Source organism: Sturnus vulgaris, chromosome 3 (assembly GCF_052056855.1).
Source record: "Sturnus vulgaris isolate bStuVul1 chromosome 3, bStuVul1.hap1, whole genome shotgun sequence".
NCBI lineage: Eukaryota > Metazoa > Chordata > Aves > Passeriformes > Sturnidae > Sturnus > Sturnus vulgaris.
The window spans coordinates 76,018,780-76,038,222 of record NC_142245.1 but is presented as its reverse complement, the minus strand read 5'-3'; the positions used below and the strand labels follow the sequence as shown (position 1 = coordinate 76,038,222).

General features: G+C 37.3%; 1 protein-coding gene across 1 annotated transcript in view; it reads right to left on the bottom strand.

Annotated features, from left to right (window-relative positions):
- MMS22L (MMS22 like, DNA repair protein) overlaps window positions 1-19,443 on the bottom strand; it is an 85,093-nt gene that overhangs the window by 35,569 nt on the left and 30,081 nt on the right. Inside the window, exon 14 of the mRNA XM_088162020.1 lies at window positions 18,132-18,641. Coding sequence (XP_088018146.1) covers window positions 18,132-18,641 — 510 coding nt within the window. The remainder of the gene's footprint in view (window positions 1-18,131; window positions 18,642-19,443) is intronic.

The following is a 19,443-nucleotide window of genomic DNA, read 5'->3' as shown; positions in this document are numbered from 1 at the left end:
ATAGAAATCATTGGAAGTTCTGTCATCTGCCCTGACCATGACACACTTCAGCCTTTGGTTTTGAATATTTTATTAATTTGTTAATTTTTAAAAACATCAGTAATCTTTTATCTAAAATATTTCTTAGAGAACTGAGAAGCTGTCATTACACTTGTGTAACTTTAAGTTATCAGGGACCGAAGTTTCGGGGGTTTTTTGCAGGAGATTTTGCTTCCAAACTACTTTATATTTGAAAGAACAGAGAGTCCAGATCACTTTGGGTTATATTTATTCAAGTTCAGATTTTATTAGGAATATAAATGCTAATATCTGTCACATAGGAAACAGAAAGTATCAACTGTTAGGTATTTATATGAGAACAACACATCACTGCTGGTACCATGATTCTTCCTTCTTGCCATGACAGCAGAACACTTACAACCAAAGACTCACAGCTAATAAGTTAAGCACCATTTGCTTCCTATTAAAGAGTATTTTCCTTCAAAATAATAAAAAGAAAGATCCACTCAACCCCATCAAGACCTTCTGAGAGAACTCCTTGCTTGCAAAAGCTGACTGCCCACAACTGCGTCCTGATGGCTTTTGAACAGTCCCAAGTATGGAGACTCCACAATGTCCCTAGAAAACCTGTACCACTGTTAGGTGACCCTCACAACGAAACTAAAAGTGTTTGCTGATGTTCAGAGGGACTCACTTGTGCCTCTGGTCTTGACACTGGGCACCAGTAATAGCCTGGCTCTGTCCTCTTTGCACCCTTCCCTCAAATAGTTCTATTTCTGGATAAAATCCCCCTTTCTCCAGTCCAGGCTGAACAGTCCTGGCTCTCTCAACCTTTCCTCACAAAAGAGATGCTCCAGTCCCAAAATAATCTCTGTACCCTATCCAATAAGTCCATATCTCTCTTGTATTGAGTAGCCCATAACTGGACACAGCACTCTGAGCTGCAGCCTCACCATAAGCAGAGGGGAAGGATTCCCACCTTGAACCAGCTGGTAATTCTCTGCCTACTGCAGCACAAGATGCCATCAGGATTCTTCGTGGCAAGGGCACATTCCTTGCTGAAATCCCTGATGAAGGTATATGGAAACCTTCCACATCACTAAAAAATGGCTCATACCTGAATATAATTTATAGTGAGAATCAGAATGCCAGATTATCTGAGAAACTGAATTGCTGAAGTGAGAAGCAAGTGCTTTTATAAGTAATGCTACTTAATAAACAGACAAACTGCAGATTGCAAATAGGTATCTTTCACAAAACTCTTCCATTTGAGCAGAACCTCTAAAATTCATCATACTCAAGACATTATGCGTTAAACAGGATTTCCACTGGTATTTTGTTTGTCACTTGTTGGTTTTGTTCTGTGCATTTTTTATTAAATGTTAAAGTAATAGAAAAAACCCTTTTTGGAAGGGACCCGCAGACGTACAACCCTTAGCTCAAAGCATTGCCAAACTTCAATAAACTAAGGACGGATATTCTACAACCTATCCTAGAAATTTGTTCAAATGCTAGTGAAAATTTTATCCTTATTTCTAATAAAAATTTATTTCCTCACAATCTCAGTCCATTGATTCCTACAGTCTTTGTGATGAGTGTGATTCTATCTTATCTATAAGTTTCCTCCAGTTAGACTCCTCTACAAATCAATAAAATGCCTTCCAACCACCACCTCCCATCCAAACTCCCTTTTCCTAAGGATGAAAACCTCATCTTTCTCTGTCTCTCCTTGTAACAGCATTTGCTCCTGCTCCCTAATCATCTTGTTCATCCCCTGCTCAACTTAAATCGGTATTTCAATGCTTTGCTTTTACTGGGAACCCAGTATACTGCTTACTTGTACAACATAATTTATTCGAACCATATTCTTGTAGACACCAAGGAAATGTAGCTGTCTACAGCTACACAATAGCCCAGACTCAGACACAACAAATTTTCTGAATATTTTTAAGTCTTTTTTACCAATTCCTTACTGTCTTTTTTTCTCAGAAAAAATTTCATGAGAAACAAGAACCATATAGTGTGACTGGAATGCCAAGTAATAGTTCTGAAAGGCCAGCACTGAAATCCAGTTTTAGGTATAGTAATTTCAAATTTTCCTGCCTTTAGCTCTTTTGTGGGACCCTGAGATCAGAATAAGAGCAGCTGACAGAGAATTATAATGATGAGACACGCAAGCCATTTTTCAGGCAGCAGGCCTGAAAAATACTTTAAAAATACTCTTAATTTAAAATAAGACTCTAACAGAGGGACGTATTGTAGTTTAAATAAAGTTTTTCTTTTCTAAAATGAAACTCTCCTGCTCCAGTTTCTCTAGCTGTCTTTGCAGAAAACCAAAACCTACATGCATATGGATACTCTCTAGCAAGCTGCTTGGAGTCATATACTGTAAGTGGTTTAGGAAAGTCTTTCTCTCAAGAGAGAAAATAAATTGTGGAAGGCAGGCAAACTTGTACTCAAGATAATGAACTAACTTGTTTCCAAATTCCAAAACAAAGTATTTCATTTCCTTTCTGCAAAATCAATTTTGTTCCTAATGGAGTATCTGTTGCAGGAAAGGATGCTGTTTGTGTAATGTATATTTTTAGTGAAGATGATTACTTTGGGTACAAAACATCCCACACTAACATTGTTCCCAACACTGGGTAATACAAACAGTAGAGCTAATCTTCTGTCATCCAGGAAGAATGGCAGGCTTGCTAAAGTTAAATCATCATCCTCTCTGAAACACAGTAAAAATCACTGTTAGAACTGATAGTTTATTAGATCAAAGGTACTATCAACAATATCAATTCTGCCTGGTAGTGTTAACAGGAAAATGTTTTACAAGTTCTACCACTGGGCATCCATTTAACTTCCAGCACCAGCTACGCTGTAAAACTGTGCACATAATTTATCTTGCGACCTGTGTGTGTGGGAAGCATTATCCAGGCAAAACTCACAGTCTGACAAAATACTGTGATTTGCACTGTTCAGATGATTGAACAAACAGACTTCAGGCAATCATTGACAGTAGTTTTTATCTTCAAACATGCTAAAGTGTAATATTACATGAGAGCAACCTATTGCTTTAAGACCAGATTTGATAGAATACAAGTAAATGAACAATTGCTACATTTTAAACTTGCCCACATTTTATTCATTAGGCTTAAGTATTATTGAAGTTCACATTTATCTTTCAGATTTTTAGCAATTTCTCCACAAAACACTCCTAATGTTTCCATAGTGTCCATGGTAACATCATTGCTTACATTTAGCTTAAATAGACATTCATTCCAATTAGGTGAAGTAAACAGAAAACAGCCATTCATAATTCCTCAACTTACTGTCATCTTTTCTTTTACAGAGCAATCAACAGTCTTCAAACAGTTTCCAGTTTAAGTCTGTTGCATGCAGCTGATGACAGATAGGTGTGCCAACAAACTCTTTTCTGCATCATGGCAAAACCAATTTAATTACTCCCAATAATACGCAAAATATACAAAGGAGATATTTAATAATAATTCCCACAATGTAGATTCGATAACTTACCATGTTTCTTTTCAGTGTAAATGTATTGCTACTACTCTGCAAGGCTTCCTAAAGTTTAATCTAATATTTTTCTATACTATAAAAAACATTTTATTATAATGACACATGCTGTAATGCCTTCCAAAAGACTCACTTCAGACAGAAAATATGCTCAATAAAATAGGATTGCATGAAATTGTGCTGGTTTTACAATATTGTATTGTATTTAATATCGAAACAGAAAGGGATGTTGTTTAAAAACTTGCAGCACATATTTTTTAAAATATTCTGATTTTATGTGCCTGTTTGTTACTTAATTTCTTAAGAGACACTTGCCTAGCTTGCAATATTTGTTTTTTCACTGAGAAAGTAGCTGATGAAGGTGTTTTCTGATGCTTTTTACATAAAAACCATTATAGTGAAAAACCAGCATGAGTCTTGGGACACCTACCAGCTCCTACTTCTCTGCCTATGTTCAGCATGTCATGTCCTTGCCATGCAGCATCACCTACCACAATAATGTTAATAATTTCACAATTTTTGTTAATAATGTCACAAATAAGTTTTAAAGTTGTCTATGCAGCTGCTGAAAGAATTCAGAGACAGCTTTAAGTCACAGAGTTAAATGTTGAAACCGTTTTTTCTATTTTTGCTCTCCAAATCCCTTGAGTGAAAAGTCAGAGAAAGGCTACCATCCCTTCTAGGGTTAAAAGATGCTTTTGTAAGATTTTTAGGTCAGATTAACCTTTTGCTCACAATAGGGCTGGCTATTGGTTTTATTTTTTAGTGTCTTTAACACAGGTAAAAAAATCAATATGAAGCGAGACAAAGGGCTCTGGAGGCCCTGGCTGCACCAGCTTTTGGTTTGGCTCATACACAATCCTACAACATGCTGAGGCTGGGAAGGATTAGCCTGCTTGTGTTGAGTAAACCGATGATACTCAATAAACAGTTTCTGTTGTAAACCCCTTAGGACGTGCAAAGCCACACTAGTTGGCATTAGACCAGATAAGCTGCCGAACCAGCTGTAATCTCATTTAGACCTGAGCTGATCCTCCTGTCCTTTCATTCCACAGGATCAAAGCAAACCACTGAGGAGGCAGCTGTATTATAGCAGCAGTGCTTGCTGGATGCGGCAAACATTTCATAAATTCCTCTCCTTGAAGCAAGCCTGAATAATCTACCCAGAGCCAGTTCAATCAATGGATTTCTGAATTCATTAGTCTTATTATTACAGGATAACTGTTTTCTCCATATAGTGTTGTAGCTGTTGCAAGCCAGCTTTGCAAAACAGCTCTTACTGCTGACCATTTCTTTCTGGTAAAGTGCCTTTGCATTTTTGCAGTGCCACATGAAAATGATTTAAATCACTTCAATGCAGTATTTTTTTTAAAGACTAGAAATAAACCAATTCACGAATATTCAAGTAGGAAGCCTTGAAATATAGTACACTCTTCCAAGCATAATTACTGGCTACCTGTTTGAATGCTTCCATGCATCAGTAATAATGACCAATGTTTTCTGAGCTCAAATTATAACAGCAAAAGTAGAGATTATATCATTGTAGCAGCATACATACAGACAAAAAAAATACAGATGTGAAAAGAGTAATTCTAAGAAAGAGATTTCTATTTGCCTTTTACTCTTTGTGTTCTCTGGAATTAAAAAGAAGAAATATTTTCATTGTTGATGAAATGAATATCACAACTTAGGAAAACTGGAAAAACACATAAGAAACAAGTCTTTTTAAACTAAGCAAAAATGAAAACCAACGCACTGGATCAAGTAAGACTAGAGGGTGCAACATTTGATTTCTGTATCACATTTGGAGTTTTCACTCCAGTTGCAATTATAGATAAAAAAATATTACAGTATAATCTTAGAGCTTTAGAAGAACAGAACGTGTAATTCAGAAAATGTATTAACTGATCCATTTCCCACCAGTGAACTCTGCAATACAGCACATATTCACAGATAAACTAAGTAAAATTTGATTTTTTTATTTACAATGGAATAAGGAAAATATTATTTACAATATCTTTCAGTCCTTTTAATTGCTAATTATATTAATCATTAGTGTAAAGACTTAAGTTTTCTGATACAGCTTCATTAGAAAAATAAAATAAAAAAAAAAGAAAATGGATGTAATAAGAATTATGCAACACAGCAGCAATTTTTTTTAGGTCATATACAAGTAACATTACTGATTTCTGGATCACTCCTTGAGTAATGAGTAGTAGCCAGAGAAAAAAAGTTTGGTCTGAAAAATAAGGAAGGCCAGGTAACCCTTACAATTAAGGCAAAAATAGTGGTGTTTGTGACTTACTTTATTTGCAGCCAGCATTAATATGCAGCACATTCATGCACATACTGAAAAGTCAGGAAGATCCCTCAGAGAATTGCTCTGAGTTTACAGAGCACAAGAGAAAGATATGTATCATCTTTGCAGGCACACCCTACCCCTCACTGCACAGAGCTATTGAACATCTGTATCCGGCTGCTCATGTTTTTATAAGAGTATTAAAAAAATTCTTGTAATAGAAAGATTCAATGAAGTACAATAAAATCAAAGTTTAACACATGCAAATGATTTTTAACAGATTACAGATAGATGTTTAGTATGAAACTTTTTCAAGCGCTGCAGCACAGATGTGCTAGAGCATGTCATAGGCAGCTGGCAAAGATGAAAAGGTATTTGTACCTATCATCTACAGATGTGTAAAAAACTCACCACACATCTCTTCCTCAATCACTTAGAAACCATCTGATGTGCTAGTTAATGATTCCCCTCTCTCCACTTCATTCTTCAGACATAAAGGGGTCCCATTTAACATAATCACTTAATAACAGCAAAGTGATGGGTATCAGAACTCTAATTCTTCTAATATTTGCAAAATCCAGCTCTTTGTAATAATAATAACACCATGATAGCAAACTGTAAAACTGTGTAATTATACTTTAATTGTATTGTGAGGCATGCATTAATCACAAAGTTTAAGTACCAAGGATGGAATTATAATAATTCGGTAAAACAAATTTAAGCTAGCTAAGTAGGTCAGAACCACTAGCATGCAACAGGAGACCTCTGGGAATTTATCAGTTAATGGCTATTTATGTGCAAATGAGTGCCCTCCAACCCTCCCAAATCCTGTGTAGCTGAAGGGTATTTCTGTTAACCAGGAGCATGCTTAACTGCTGAGGCATAAATTAAACCATTTATTGGAATGATTTTAATTCTTCTCTCCCCCCACCCACTCTTACTACTTCCCTCCACCATCACTAGCAGCACAATTTACAGTATTAATTTACATGGAGATAGGAATGCTGAAGAGTTTTCAGAAATTACTGTGTTTCAAGAAAGAGCAGGAAAAAGAGAACAGGAAAAAAAAAGAGCAAGAGACAAACTTTTAGTAAGAGAGAGTAGCAATGCTACACTTCATATTCAAATCTTGGCAGGTTGAGCTATAGAAATTCCAGAGGTTCAGTATCACAGCAGTGCAGTGGAAACAGTTTCATAATGAACTTTAATGAAATGCAATTCTGTTTTACATCCTCACAGAATCATAGAACCTTTTATGTCGGAAAAGACCTTTAAGATCATCAAGTCCAAATATTAACCCAGCACTGCCAAGTCCACCACTAAACCACGTCCCCAAGTGCCACATCTCATCCTTTTTAAATACCTCCTGGGCAGCCTGTCCCAGTGCTTGACAGCCCTTTCCATGAAGAATTTTTTCCTAATATCCAATCAAAACTTTCCCTGGTGCAACCTGATGCCACCTTCTTATCACACATTCTAAATTTGGAGAAGACAATGAAGCTCAAGAGGGACTGCATCCACTGTATTTCTGTCGTAATGTTCAGACTGTACACATATCAAAGGTTTTCTTTCAGGAAAGAAAACAGTAAAAATTTCTTGGCTGCAAGAAAAGAACACCTTCAATTTTTGAGTTTGACTTGGAAAAAGCTAGTCATTTTTCATTTCTTAGGAAAACAGATACCTTTACAAACTACTCGGAATCAAGATGTATTGAATTTTCTCTGTGATGTAAAATAGGGATGATTTACAGACAATATAAATGATTTCTCAATACTTATAATCATAGCAGTAATTCATACAGCAAGGCAAGATAATATAAGCATATTTAGATTTGCTTTTAGGCTTCTAATTTCATATGCTTGGGGTTTCTTTTTTTCCTAAGTGCACACACACATATTCTTGCAAAGCCTAGGGTCCCAGAACAATAAAACAGCAAAAATCTGATTATCCTAGCATCAATTAAGCACAGCTCCCCATTACCCTAAACAGGGTCACATCTCCCCGGTGCCAAATAATTATATTGTAAAATCCCTTGATTGCCTGAATGTATTCACATTCTCCTATGATGTTTGTACGATCATGGTTGTGTTACAGTTAATTATTATTTAAGAGATGATCACAGTACATTACTCCTTCTGATGTCATCTTTGTACCTAATACCAAAGTCCACATAAATGTAACACATTAGATAAATACACACAGTTTTTCCTGACCAATTCAAGTTGTTGTAGAATACCCCTTAATATAAATAGATGTGGTGTGAATCAGAGGAATTCCCTGGGAGCAAATCCTTAGCAGCTCTAAAATGTTTTTAATAGGCAGATACGTGGAACACTTACTAAAGTATTTCCAAAGGCACATCTCCAATAGCTAAACAATATATTCCTGTCCAGAAAAACAAAAGAATATAAATGAAAATATTCCGTTTTATTCTCGTGGTTGATTCTTTGCAAGGAAAACAAGACGGCAAAATGCAGTAGAAGGAAACCTCATTGTCCTGGCAAGCACATCTGTACTCGCCTGTTCTTCCCTTCTCCTGCCCCTCAGTAAAGGTTGACACATCCCTGGCAGCAGGACGCTCCTGCTGCGTGCATAATGGCTGCTGTGGCTGCCTGTGCAGCCCCTGCATTACCACAGAGAGAACAAGGAGCTTTCTGCCTCTTAACACAGATTCACAAGCACGCACATTAAACCAGACACTTCATACAACTTCTTTGATAACAGCCAGAAATTAACGAACAGAACTATCTGACCAAAAATAAGTTCACTCCTGTATTTTCAGAAGCAATAGCACACCTGCATTATCAGCCTGTGACAAGCCCACGGTTACCTCCCCCTTCCCTACAGTGAGGGGCTGCAGTCTGGATTATGTCTGTACCTTACAGCCATTGGCAGGGGCTCAGTACTGCCCTCAAGCTTTAATTAACCCCAATTAGAGATAAACAGGGCCTTCTGGCTGTGAAAGAGGGAATAGACAGTACCTTCAGCTCATCAGACAACCAAATAAACCACAAACTGTTTTTACCTTTCTCTACTCTCTCCTCCCAAAAAAAGAAATGTTAGGAAGAGGCCCCCACAAGACCCTGAGATGATGCACAATGAACATGTTTCAGAGCATGCTTTCCTCTTTCCAGTTTGTTTTTAGGGAGGATATATATGGTGGCCTACTGTTTTGGGCTCATTTCCCATTAGACACATTTTCACTGTCCCTGTTTTAGTGCCATTGTAAAGAAAGCTGGAGCATTTAGCCACCGGCAATTAGTGACACTTGGACTTGCTCCAAGCCAAATAAAACACGGCAATGCACATCTACATGCCCTGTATCAACGCCTAAAAAAGCATTTGCAAAGTGATTTTCTAGACAGATTTCAAGCCTCAAACACAGCCACCAAAAACCCATCACCTTTTCCGGCAGGGCCACTGTCCAATGCATACAGTAGAAGCTATCTTTACACTCCCACCCCAGAAATTCCAAGAAAAAGTAGGCTACAGCAGTACTAAACAGGTTCAATTTTTCTCCCCCAACAGAGCAGGGAAATTAAAAATAAGAAAATAAGTTTAATTCCACAAGTCTCTCTTGAAGCCTGAAAGAGTGCGACATTTGCAGCCTCTTCTAAATAACCACTTTAAACTTCTGTCCAAAATTAACCAATTAACCACTAGCATGAAGAACAGCAGAAAACCTGTAACATCCTTTTGCATACTGGGTAACTCTTCCTAGCTGAAATCACTTCCATCAAACTTATACAAACTGCCTACTCTAGTCTCGTTTCCGGGATTCTCTCCTATTTTCAATTTATTCATAAAGATTTTGTAAAATAACATATCCAGAACTGCAGACAGAACACTGCAGCTAAAGACAGAATAAGTAGCTCTTCTCACTTGCAAGAGTTTTACTGACACACTTTACAATTTTTCTTGTTTTTTCCTAAAGCAGAGTAACATTAGGTCCTGCTTTGTAATATCATACAGGCTGTGTGCATAAAAAAGTCACTGTTAAAGTTAGTCAACAGATTTCAGTCAAATTTCAGATTTTCTTGCAGATACTATAGTCTTAGAAACTCACATAAATAAACATCCTGCAAACAGAGGTGAAAGCTTAGGTACCAGGTTCACTTCCCATTCTTTGTAAGTTACATGGGAATCCAATTCACAAACAATTCCAGTTTTTTCCCCCTGCATTAGGTGGCAACTGTGCTAGTGAAGGGACAATAGCGGACCTTGCAGGAATCTGTGCTGAGCAGGCAGCAAAGTCTACAAGCAAGGGCAGAAATGGGGTAACAGCAATGGCAGCTACCTCACTTCAACCAACCCCAGATGTGGAGATACCCTGTTTCTCTCACCTCTCCATACTTTGACAATATGGCTGCAACTCAAGCATTCCATGCTGTATTTCTATGTGCTCTTCCTAACTTCAGTACTTGGCCTTGACTATTTCCTCTTGTTAATGGTAATTTATTTGAAAATATCAAAGTAATTTTAAATTCTGGTTTTGTTTTCCATTTGAACACAGAGAAATACCCTCTAATTTCTGACTACATACAAACTCAAACTGTAATTTTTTTTCATCTAGTACAACTGCTTGTGCTAAACAGTTCCTCATTTTCAATTATCTGAACAAATGCCATTAAACAATGATAATACTAAGATTATACAAGGAATATTGAAGCCTTACACTTCTGATGATTTTTATGAAAATTTTCTCTCTCATTCCCATAGACTTTATTTCACAGAAAGATACCACTTCACAGAAAAACCGTGCTTTTAAGGCCACTATTTTCTTTTTTTGGACTTTTTTTTTGTTAGGATATCCAGGAATGTGTATGATGCATAAACACTAGAATTTGTTTATGTCCAAGAAGAAATCCAATCATAAGCAAAAGCATCCTAGGGGATGAAGAATCAAACAATATATACCCAGAAAACAGAAAAAAACTAAAGAGTAAACAGAAAACACAATGTATTGAGATTCCTCCCTTCTATTCACTTGGTCATTGCTTTTAAGAGAACACACCAAATTGTTTTTGCTGATTAGACAGTCCCAGAAGTTGGTAGCAAGAGGTGATGCTGGTAGGTTACAGAATGTCAGTAACAGAATCTGAAACAAATTTGGAAAAAATTAAGCAAGTGGCTATTTCTCATCACTGTAGCTATTACCCAGTTTCTGAAGCATGAGTGTGGTGGGGGGGGAAAAAAACCCAAACGCTTGTTCTACTGAACCCTGAACAGAATCTTTCAGAACTGCACAAAGTGCTTCAATCTGTGTTGTATCCAGCATCCAGCAGGTGCTTTCCTTGCTTTTCATTTTCCTCCATTAAGACAAGCACATTCATCTGTTTGGTTAGCATAAGGATTTTCTTTGGAGTTGGTTCAGATCTTTTCCTCCACTTTAAAGGTCAACTTTCTTTAAAACACATAGGCATAAATTAATTCTCCTCTCCAGAGATATCAACTCCCATCTCAGGGGCTGGCAATGGAGACAAGAGCGCAAAGAGAAATATTCTGGGTAAAGCAGAGCCAGATGTGTCTGGTTCAGTGCACATAATTGACTCATCTAAACATTCTTGACACATCCAAGACAGTGGCTTGCCGTTGTCCCAAAATGTACACTTGCTATTTAATCAGTCAGGTTTCTGATTCTCTGCTGAGAGCCCAGAAACCCCGGGCACAGCTGGGCACTCGGGCAGGCAGAGGTCCCCGCGGCTCCTCCATCCTCTCGCGGAGGTTGTCAGTAGGAGGCAGCATTGGCTCTGCCAGCAGCAGCTCCACACTGCAAAGTACTTGGGAGCGGGCTTCATTCTTCTGTCATTATATAAGCAAGATGACACTGTTCTCTAATCCAGCCAAAGCTGATAAGTACCATCAACCTGTCACTTCCTACATTTCAAATTCTAACATTGCAGCATCAAAGAGTTTTTACATTTCGATTTCTTTTGCTGGCAGCGGTCGGTAGCCTCTCATTCTCCCACGGTGTTCTAATGCAGCATTTGCACACCGGGGTTACTCCCAGCCTGAATAGCAGGTCATCCCCTACTCACTGAGCTCATCTGCGGCCCATGTGCTAGGCAATTTAGATCCAATCAGCCCTTATTTAGCTCAAGAGTAATGAGCAGCATAGTGACACAGACTTAAGCCTGACCCTCAGGACACTGCTCATCAAGCAGTAAAACTGTGACAAAATCATTCATCTTCCACCCGCTGGCAAGAAATAATACTCGCACTCACTGTATTACTTTTTCAAGACATAGAAAAAAAAAAGGTCCTGAATTTTCATGATGTGAGACATTAATTTGCAGAAAGCTGAATTCCCTTAAACCCCCCTGTTGCTATGAGCTCACCAGGGGGAAATAGGCCTTAGGAGACTGAAATGGAATAAAGAAAATTGCTTCAGCTTTCTGTTCATTTTAAATAAGCCTTAAATCTGACATGAGATATCCTAAAGAGAGAAGAAATATAGATCTTGTAAGGTAACGAAGAAACAATCAAAATTAAGAGATTAGAAGGCTACTTGCATATAATGATTTTATTGGCAAAAAATATTTCTTTTGTTTAACATCCGCAACAAAAAAAATCCATTCCATATGAAAAGCCATTCTCACACTTCATGTGAAGAATAAAAGGAAAACCAAGAGGAAAGTTAATTTAGGGAAAATAGTTTCAGAAGTGAGACACTTCCATCAGAAAACAAATCTGTGCTTTACATCCTTCAGGGAGCACATATTTTTCTAAACAACTGCAGGGTCCCAAGCAGCAGGTTCTCAGTACACCTAGATATGATTTTACTCTTTTTTCATGAATTTACTCTTTCACAACAGAAGTCTTGTACTGTTGTCCAGTAGACTACAGAAAGCTCACGGGGATTAATTTTTGGAAGATAAAATGGATACAATGGAACACAAAAAGTGTTTCCATCTATACACAGGAGATTGAACTATGTATCTTCATGATTCATGTCTGAGTACTAGACTCGAGTGAGATTTTTTAGCTTTGGGCGTGTACCAAGAATTACTTTTTTTGGGCATCAACAACTACAAGGTTTTTTGATAGCTTTTAATATTTGAGTTTGCTCCAAAGTAATTCTAGAATAGAACAGTAGAAGAGAATATTGCAGTAAGAAGGTATGTAGAATGACCATCTTCTAGTCCAACTACCTAAGTAATTCAGAGCTGATCAAGAGCTAAAACAAATTATTAAGGGCATTGTCCAATTGCCTCTTAAACATTGACAGGGCTGGGGTAACAACCACTTCTCTAGAAAGTTTGTTCCAGTGCTTGACCATTCTCTCAGTAAAGAAATGCTTCCTAATGTCCAGTCTAAGCCTCTGATGCAGCTTGGAACAACTGCCACATGTCCTATTAGTGGAGACCAGGGAGAAGAGCTCGGCACCTTCTTCTGCACTTCCCTTTCTCAGGAATCTTTAGAGAGCGATAGGATCATGCCTCAGCCTCCTTTTCTTCAAACCAGACAAGCCCCAAAACCTCAGCCACTCCTCATAGGACATGCCTTCTAGCCTTGTCACCCCCTCCTAAGGCAGATGCTCTCTATTACATCCCAAACATCAATGTGAAATTCATGTTTAGCAATTGTTCAACTTTCACATGTCCACCTAATGATTCAAGAAAATGGGCACTGAGAAGGGGAAGTGACTTTCTTCCAACCTGAACCAGTGACAGACATATACAAGAACTTTCTATATGCAAAGTATTAGGTACACATTTCCAGTGCATGCTGTTGTCTCATTTCATTTCTTTACACAGTAATACTCTCAGAGCAGAGGAGAAACTATTGAAACACACATTAGTTTTAGCTAGTCAACTTTGAAGGTCAGAATACAAGGGACACATTTGTAAAACATTATTTTAGTCTCCAATAAAAAACGTGAAAAAAACCCTCAAATCCCACAAAGAAAGAGCAAGAAAACTCGGTGTTAATTACCAGACCCACACCTTAAGGCAACAACTGTAGCTAAGAACACACTGTATTCCCTCAGAAGGTGGTAACAGATTATATTTAAGGATTTAGATATAGGAAATCTCTCAAAATGCTGCTATATTCTAAAGCAGTGCTTGCTTCTCATGCATTAGAGCATTTAGAGACTAGATTTTCATTACACTCATTTAAACACCAATTTTGTTAATGGAATACCTGAACGTAAAAAAAAACAAACAGTAAAAATACTTTAAAAGATAGGTCAAGTAAACATAGCAAGGCATGCTTGCTCCCCAAGCATAAGGTACTTGTTGTAAAGTGAAAAAGGAAGTATTTATTTACTTTTTTTCACACAGGTGAACAAAGTTCACAGCAACTTTCAGTGGTCATTCATTCAGCCTGGGAGTTCTTAGAGCTAAACTAACACCTTCTGACTCTCAGTTCAGCAGCTTAGTCACAGAGTTGCCTTCTGTGCTTATCGGGGCATCACAGCTGGTAGCTCTAAATATCCTCACAGGATGGGATGGGTAAGCAAAGACTCATGATCTTCCAAACTCTTCTGAATACAGTTTTCAGAAGCTCAACATCAGAAAAAAGATTTTACAAAGACTAACACTATAACCCCTGAAGGGGAAGAAAAAAAAGGAGGGAGGACCTTTCTATTCTCCTCCTGAGCTTATCTACTGACTTACACAGTAATAGAGAGGGGGAGAGATGCTTCTCTTGGTCTCAAAAAAGCTTCCCACAGGCTGTTTTGATGGCAAGTATAACTAAAAAAAAATTACAAACGACTGTATATTTCCATAGCAAAGATATACTGGATAATCCATTCCTATTGTGGTTTCTCTCACAACCTCAAGGCTAAACACACTCAAAACAGATAGAAACATCCAGTTCTCCTGTTACCCGTGGCCCAATTATTAATGTCACTTTCTACTAGAGACAGGTTTACTTGGTCAATATTGCTCTAAGAGCTTATAAAATTTACACACTGGAATTTAAAAAAATTAGCAAAAATGTATAAATGGGCACAAATACACAGGAATTGTTTTCAAAGTAAAATTACCATTTATTATGGTATAAAGTTAGTGGCATTTCTCATTTCTCCTATGGGAATCAGTACCAAGCCTCCCTGAAACTAGGCAAAGATGTTTGGAGCACAGCAGTGATTTTACACCTGGGCATATATTCACATTTTATAGTCCTGTAACTCTGTGCTAACACTCAACAAAACCCAAATGCCAGGATGAAAATAATAAGAGAAAGCTCATGTCAAAGCAATATCCCATTAGAATACAAGACATTTTAGCATGTTTCAAACACTTCTTTTAAGAATAACGTATTTCAGCGCCAGCACCTACAGCCGATTTGTCTGAGTCTTGTATCCATTTTTACAGCAAGTTCTGTCAAATCTATTTAATGCCTGTATTTTTATTAACCTAGGGCTTCTTTATGTGCCATGAGGCACGTAGATGACAGATAGTGCTAGAGATTTGGAACAAATGAAAGCATACATGGCAATATCCTGCATTTACCTTTCAATGAAAGACAAGAAAAAAACAAAATAATCAGGATTTTAAATCATTGTTTAAAAACAGAAAAAAAAAACAAAACCAGAAAAAACTTGTGTCTGAGCTGGAAGTGGAATAAGTAAACAGGAAGGAAGCACTTCATGTTTTGATTTAGAGGAGTTTCTTGATTATTTACTGTTCATTTTGCATGCTTTTTAAAAGGAGACAGTATTAAAATACAATCTTACACTTCACAGTGAATCTTACTATGAAGATCAAATACTTGCAAGTGCCAGCAAGTAGCATCTTGATTCCAATTACCTACTCACCACGTGTCAAAAACTGATAAAAATGAGTTCTCCTGCCTAGACATAGTTCTATTTAATTTAAATATATGGATCCCAAAATAATCATAATGGTAACCATCAATAAAAAAGCAGTTTAAGAAACCTTGTTTAAAATAGCCTAACCATACATAAATACAACAATCAAAAGCTACCAGTACTTTTCTAGCAACAAGAAAAATACAAGGAAGACCTGGAAAGGTTATTTTAAAACACTGTTGTGTGAAAACAGTGAAGATGGGGGTCTCTTTTCAGATGTCTTCTTAGAAAAAAGAAAGAAAACAAGTGCACTTTCAAATCCTTGTATGCCAAGTTTTAGCCCAGAGCAAGTTCTCACAGCTATGTTACAAACCCTTGAAAATAAAGGTTTATAATGGAAATGCTGACAGACCCTTAACCACAGCAGCATGAATAGCTATAATTAAAGAAGAGCTTTTGGCTACACCTTACTCTTACAATGAAAGACTAGAATTTTTACAGTATCCTCCAATAAAAACAACCGGGAAACCTGGAATGAGATTCCAGCAATCCAACAAGATATGTTAAAGGGGACTGCTAAAACTATTTGCCATTTTAAGCTTTAAATATCGAGGCTCTTAGTTAACACAACCAAGTCAGTATTTTCATAATGTTACTTAATCAGCAATAAAGAATGCTCCCGTGAGCCATCATCTCGGGTTAGCAGAAAGTAGCACATGAAGTTATTAGTTCCTAACAGCCTAGAGGGAGCTGCTTGTCTCTTTAATCAGTGATCTCACTTCCTTCCTACCTGTAAATTCCCTGTCATACAGTTATAAAATTATTAAGAGTGCAGTGTGCAGAAAAAATTACATTTATGAAAGGTCTATTATCTTATATCAGCCTGGATTTTAAAAGCAAGCATTTCACCCTTTTCTGAGTTTAAAAATAGACTACGCCAAATCAGTCAGGTCAAGTCAGTAACATTTTAGCATCTGGCTAGCACAAAGTCATCCATATCTTCTGAACCAAAAAAATGGTTTTAGTGTTGTTTTATTTGCATGGCAACAGAGGACTGACTGTTTTCACTGAGTCTGTCAAAGCAGGAAAATCACTAACATTTCCTATTCCATACAACCTGAAGATCAAAGTGTTTTATAAGTGTTCCTCAGTAGATGGGATAAATAGATTGGAAACAGTAACCAAATGTATGAATACAGAAACAAATAAAGAACTGTTAAAAGCAAGACTCTAAAAATCTCTCTCATACCAATTACTCCTTGAGCATGTTGGTAATTCAAACATTTCAGCAGAACTATGTTTTGTAAAAAAAGGTACTAATACTGTCCTGTACCTTGCCTGTGATGACCTGAGAAGTCTAGATTGAACTTCCATGCCCTCTGCTCTGTGTTACAAGAGGGCCACATAATCCCCAGTCCTGGAAAGCTTAAAGATAATGCCAAGTTATAAAATAGGCAATTTTTTCACCAGTCTCAAATTTCTCCCTATTTCATCTTTAAAAGCAACACAACAAATGCTGTGTATTAGCTAATAGAGAAAATGTCAAAGCATTTTTGAAGTCTCCAATTTATTCCAGGAAATACATTCAGTTGAACTGAAATAATAAATAATAAATCAACTAAACTTAGTTTTGTGCTTCATCTCTTTTCAAAAGACTGCCTGAAAAACAGTTGTCTTTGGATCTATAAGCTATTGACAGCTGCAGTCAAACTACTAGACAATAACAAAGAATCTAGTTAAAGAGAGATCTTGCATATGGGCCTCAGTATTCCTATTATGCACTCTTCCACAGCTCTTTACACATATTTCAGTCTTGCACATTTGAAGTAATGGCAGATCAATAGCTGCCTCTTAATATCTTATGAAAAAAAAAACAGTTTGGGCTTCAAACTGGAGGACTGCTTCTCAAAGGCATCAGTAGACAAAAAAATATGCTTATTGAAGGGCACTGTAGATGTTGAAAAATGAACTAGTACATCAAAGAAAAACTACTTGAAAGTGGTAAAATATTATTTCCTTCTTTCCTATCGAACCCCAGATAAGTATTTAAATCTCCATAACTGTAGTATTTGAATGCAACCTTGGTAAAAGAGCAAAAAAAAAAAGAATGAAAAGTCTGAAAAACACAATACATTCAATGAAGAAACAAATACAAAAAAACCACACCCCTCCAATTAATGCAATTAACACAGACAATTTCCAAATTTACTGTATAAGAGATGATATTGTCTTAAATTGAAGCGAGTGGATTACTTTCTAAAGAGACCCTAATTCCTAACAAAACATCAGGATGTCAAACCTAATCTCCTGAAATAGTAAGGAAACATTTCAAAGATTCTATATGCATTGTGAATATGAAGTACTGGTGGATTTTGAAATTCAACATATCATTCACAGCCCTTCAGTGAATGATTTCTTTCTCTTCAGGAAAGATTTCTTTCCATTTACTCAATTTCAGTAAAAAAATTGATAGGAACGACAGTTTAACCCAAAAAACAAAATGCTAGTCTATATCCACAACTTAACTAAATAACTTACCGAAGTCTTGCTAGAACAACCTGAAGAAAATTCAGGACCATGCTCAGCTCTGCTCCTCGACATGCAGGCAGCAGCATAGTAAAGCCATCATTTAGCAACTTTTCCTCAGAAAGGCTCAAGTAGCAGCTGGTCTCAAACACTTCCTGGACACCATCAATGTAGGTTGATAGCAGAGTCCAGAGATTTTGTCTCTGTGTGTAGTCATTTTTGGTTACTAGAAACTCCTTTGCCTTCTCATGGAAAGCATTTGAGATTTTCTCAGCCAGGGCACCAATATCCATATTCTTCTCAACATAAATCAAAAGGAAAGCAAAATGACCTCTCCAGATGAGAGCTCTCCGAGACGCAGTGATGGAGGATGGAGTCAGGAAATCCAAAAGATCCAACATACGACTCACTATATCTTCTGTCTCCGTAACGATTGCCAGCATGAGGAACAGGTTAAAAAAGTTCTGCAGCCCCACTTCTGTCAGCTCCTGCATTCTTTTCCGATGGAACTTGGAATAAATTCTACATTAGAAAAACATATAAAAAAAACGAGGAAAGAGAAAGTTTCTTAAAGTATGCAATTCTCTAACTTCTTGAGTGACTAAAATTGTATTTTCATGCTTCTAGTTTATGGTTATCTGCTTCCAGCAACCCTTAAATTTTAAATATTCTTTTTTCTCATTACTCTTATGGCTACTGGAACAAACACTCTCAGTTTCTGCTCTTGGTTTAAAGCACACATTGTTTCCAATTGAAGGTGCAGCCTAACCCTTCCCCCTTACCTAACCTCTAGTACCAAGCTGAGCACAATGTTATGAGTAGACTTTACTCTGTCTGTGATGGATGTCCTCCATACTGTGCCTTCAAATCAATCAAATTTAGCCCATGAGGGCTCCTAGGAAAGGAAGCTGTCAAGTAGTATCTCTTTGCCAGAGCAAACCATTCCTGTACACCGGCTTCTCCCCTGGAAACTTCTTCATTTCCACATGGAAATCAGCTACTGGTCTCTGCTATTATGTTATAGTGCTGCAGCGATCAAAGCCTCACCTACCGAACCATCCCTGCAGTAAAAGGATGATTTCTGGTGAAGAATTCTTTTTCTCCACACTGCTTTGCCAAAGCCTTTATCAACTTATACTGCACACCTGTGGTATAGACAGGTTTGAAAGAAAACAGAAACTGAGGCATTTGGATGAGAAACCTCTCTCTAGGCAGGAAGATGTTAAGAAACTTTATATGCATTGCTTACAGGACAATGCTTAAGTCAAGCTGCTGGTGGCAAACATTGCGACTTTGAAACTTGAAAGTGGTTGACAAAAAGGAA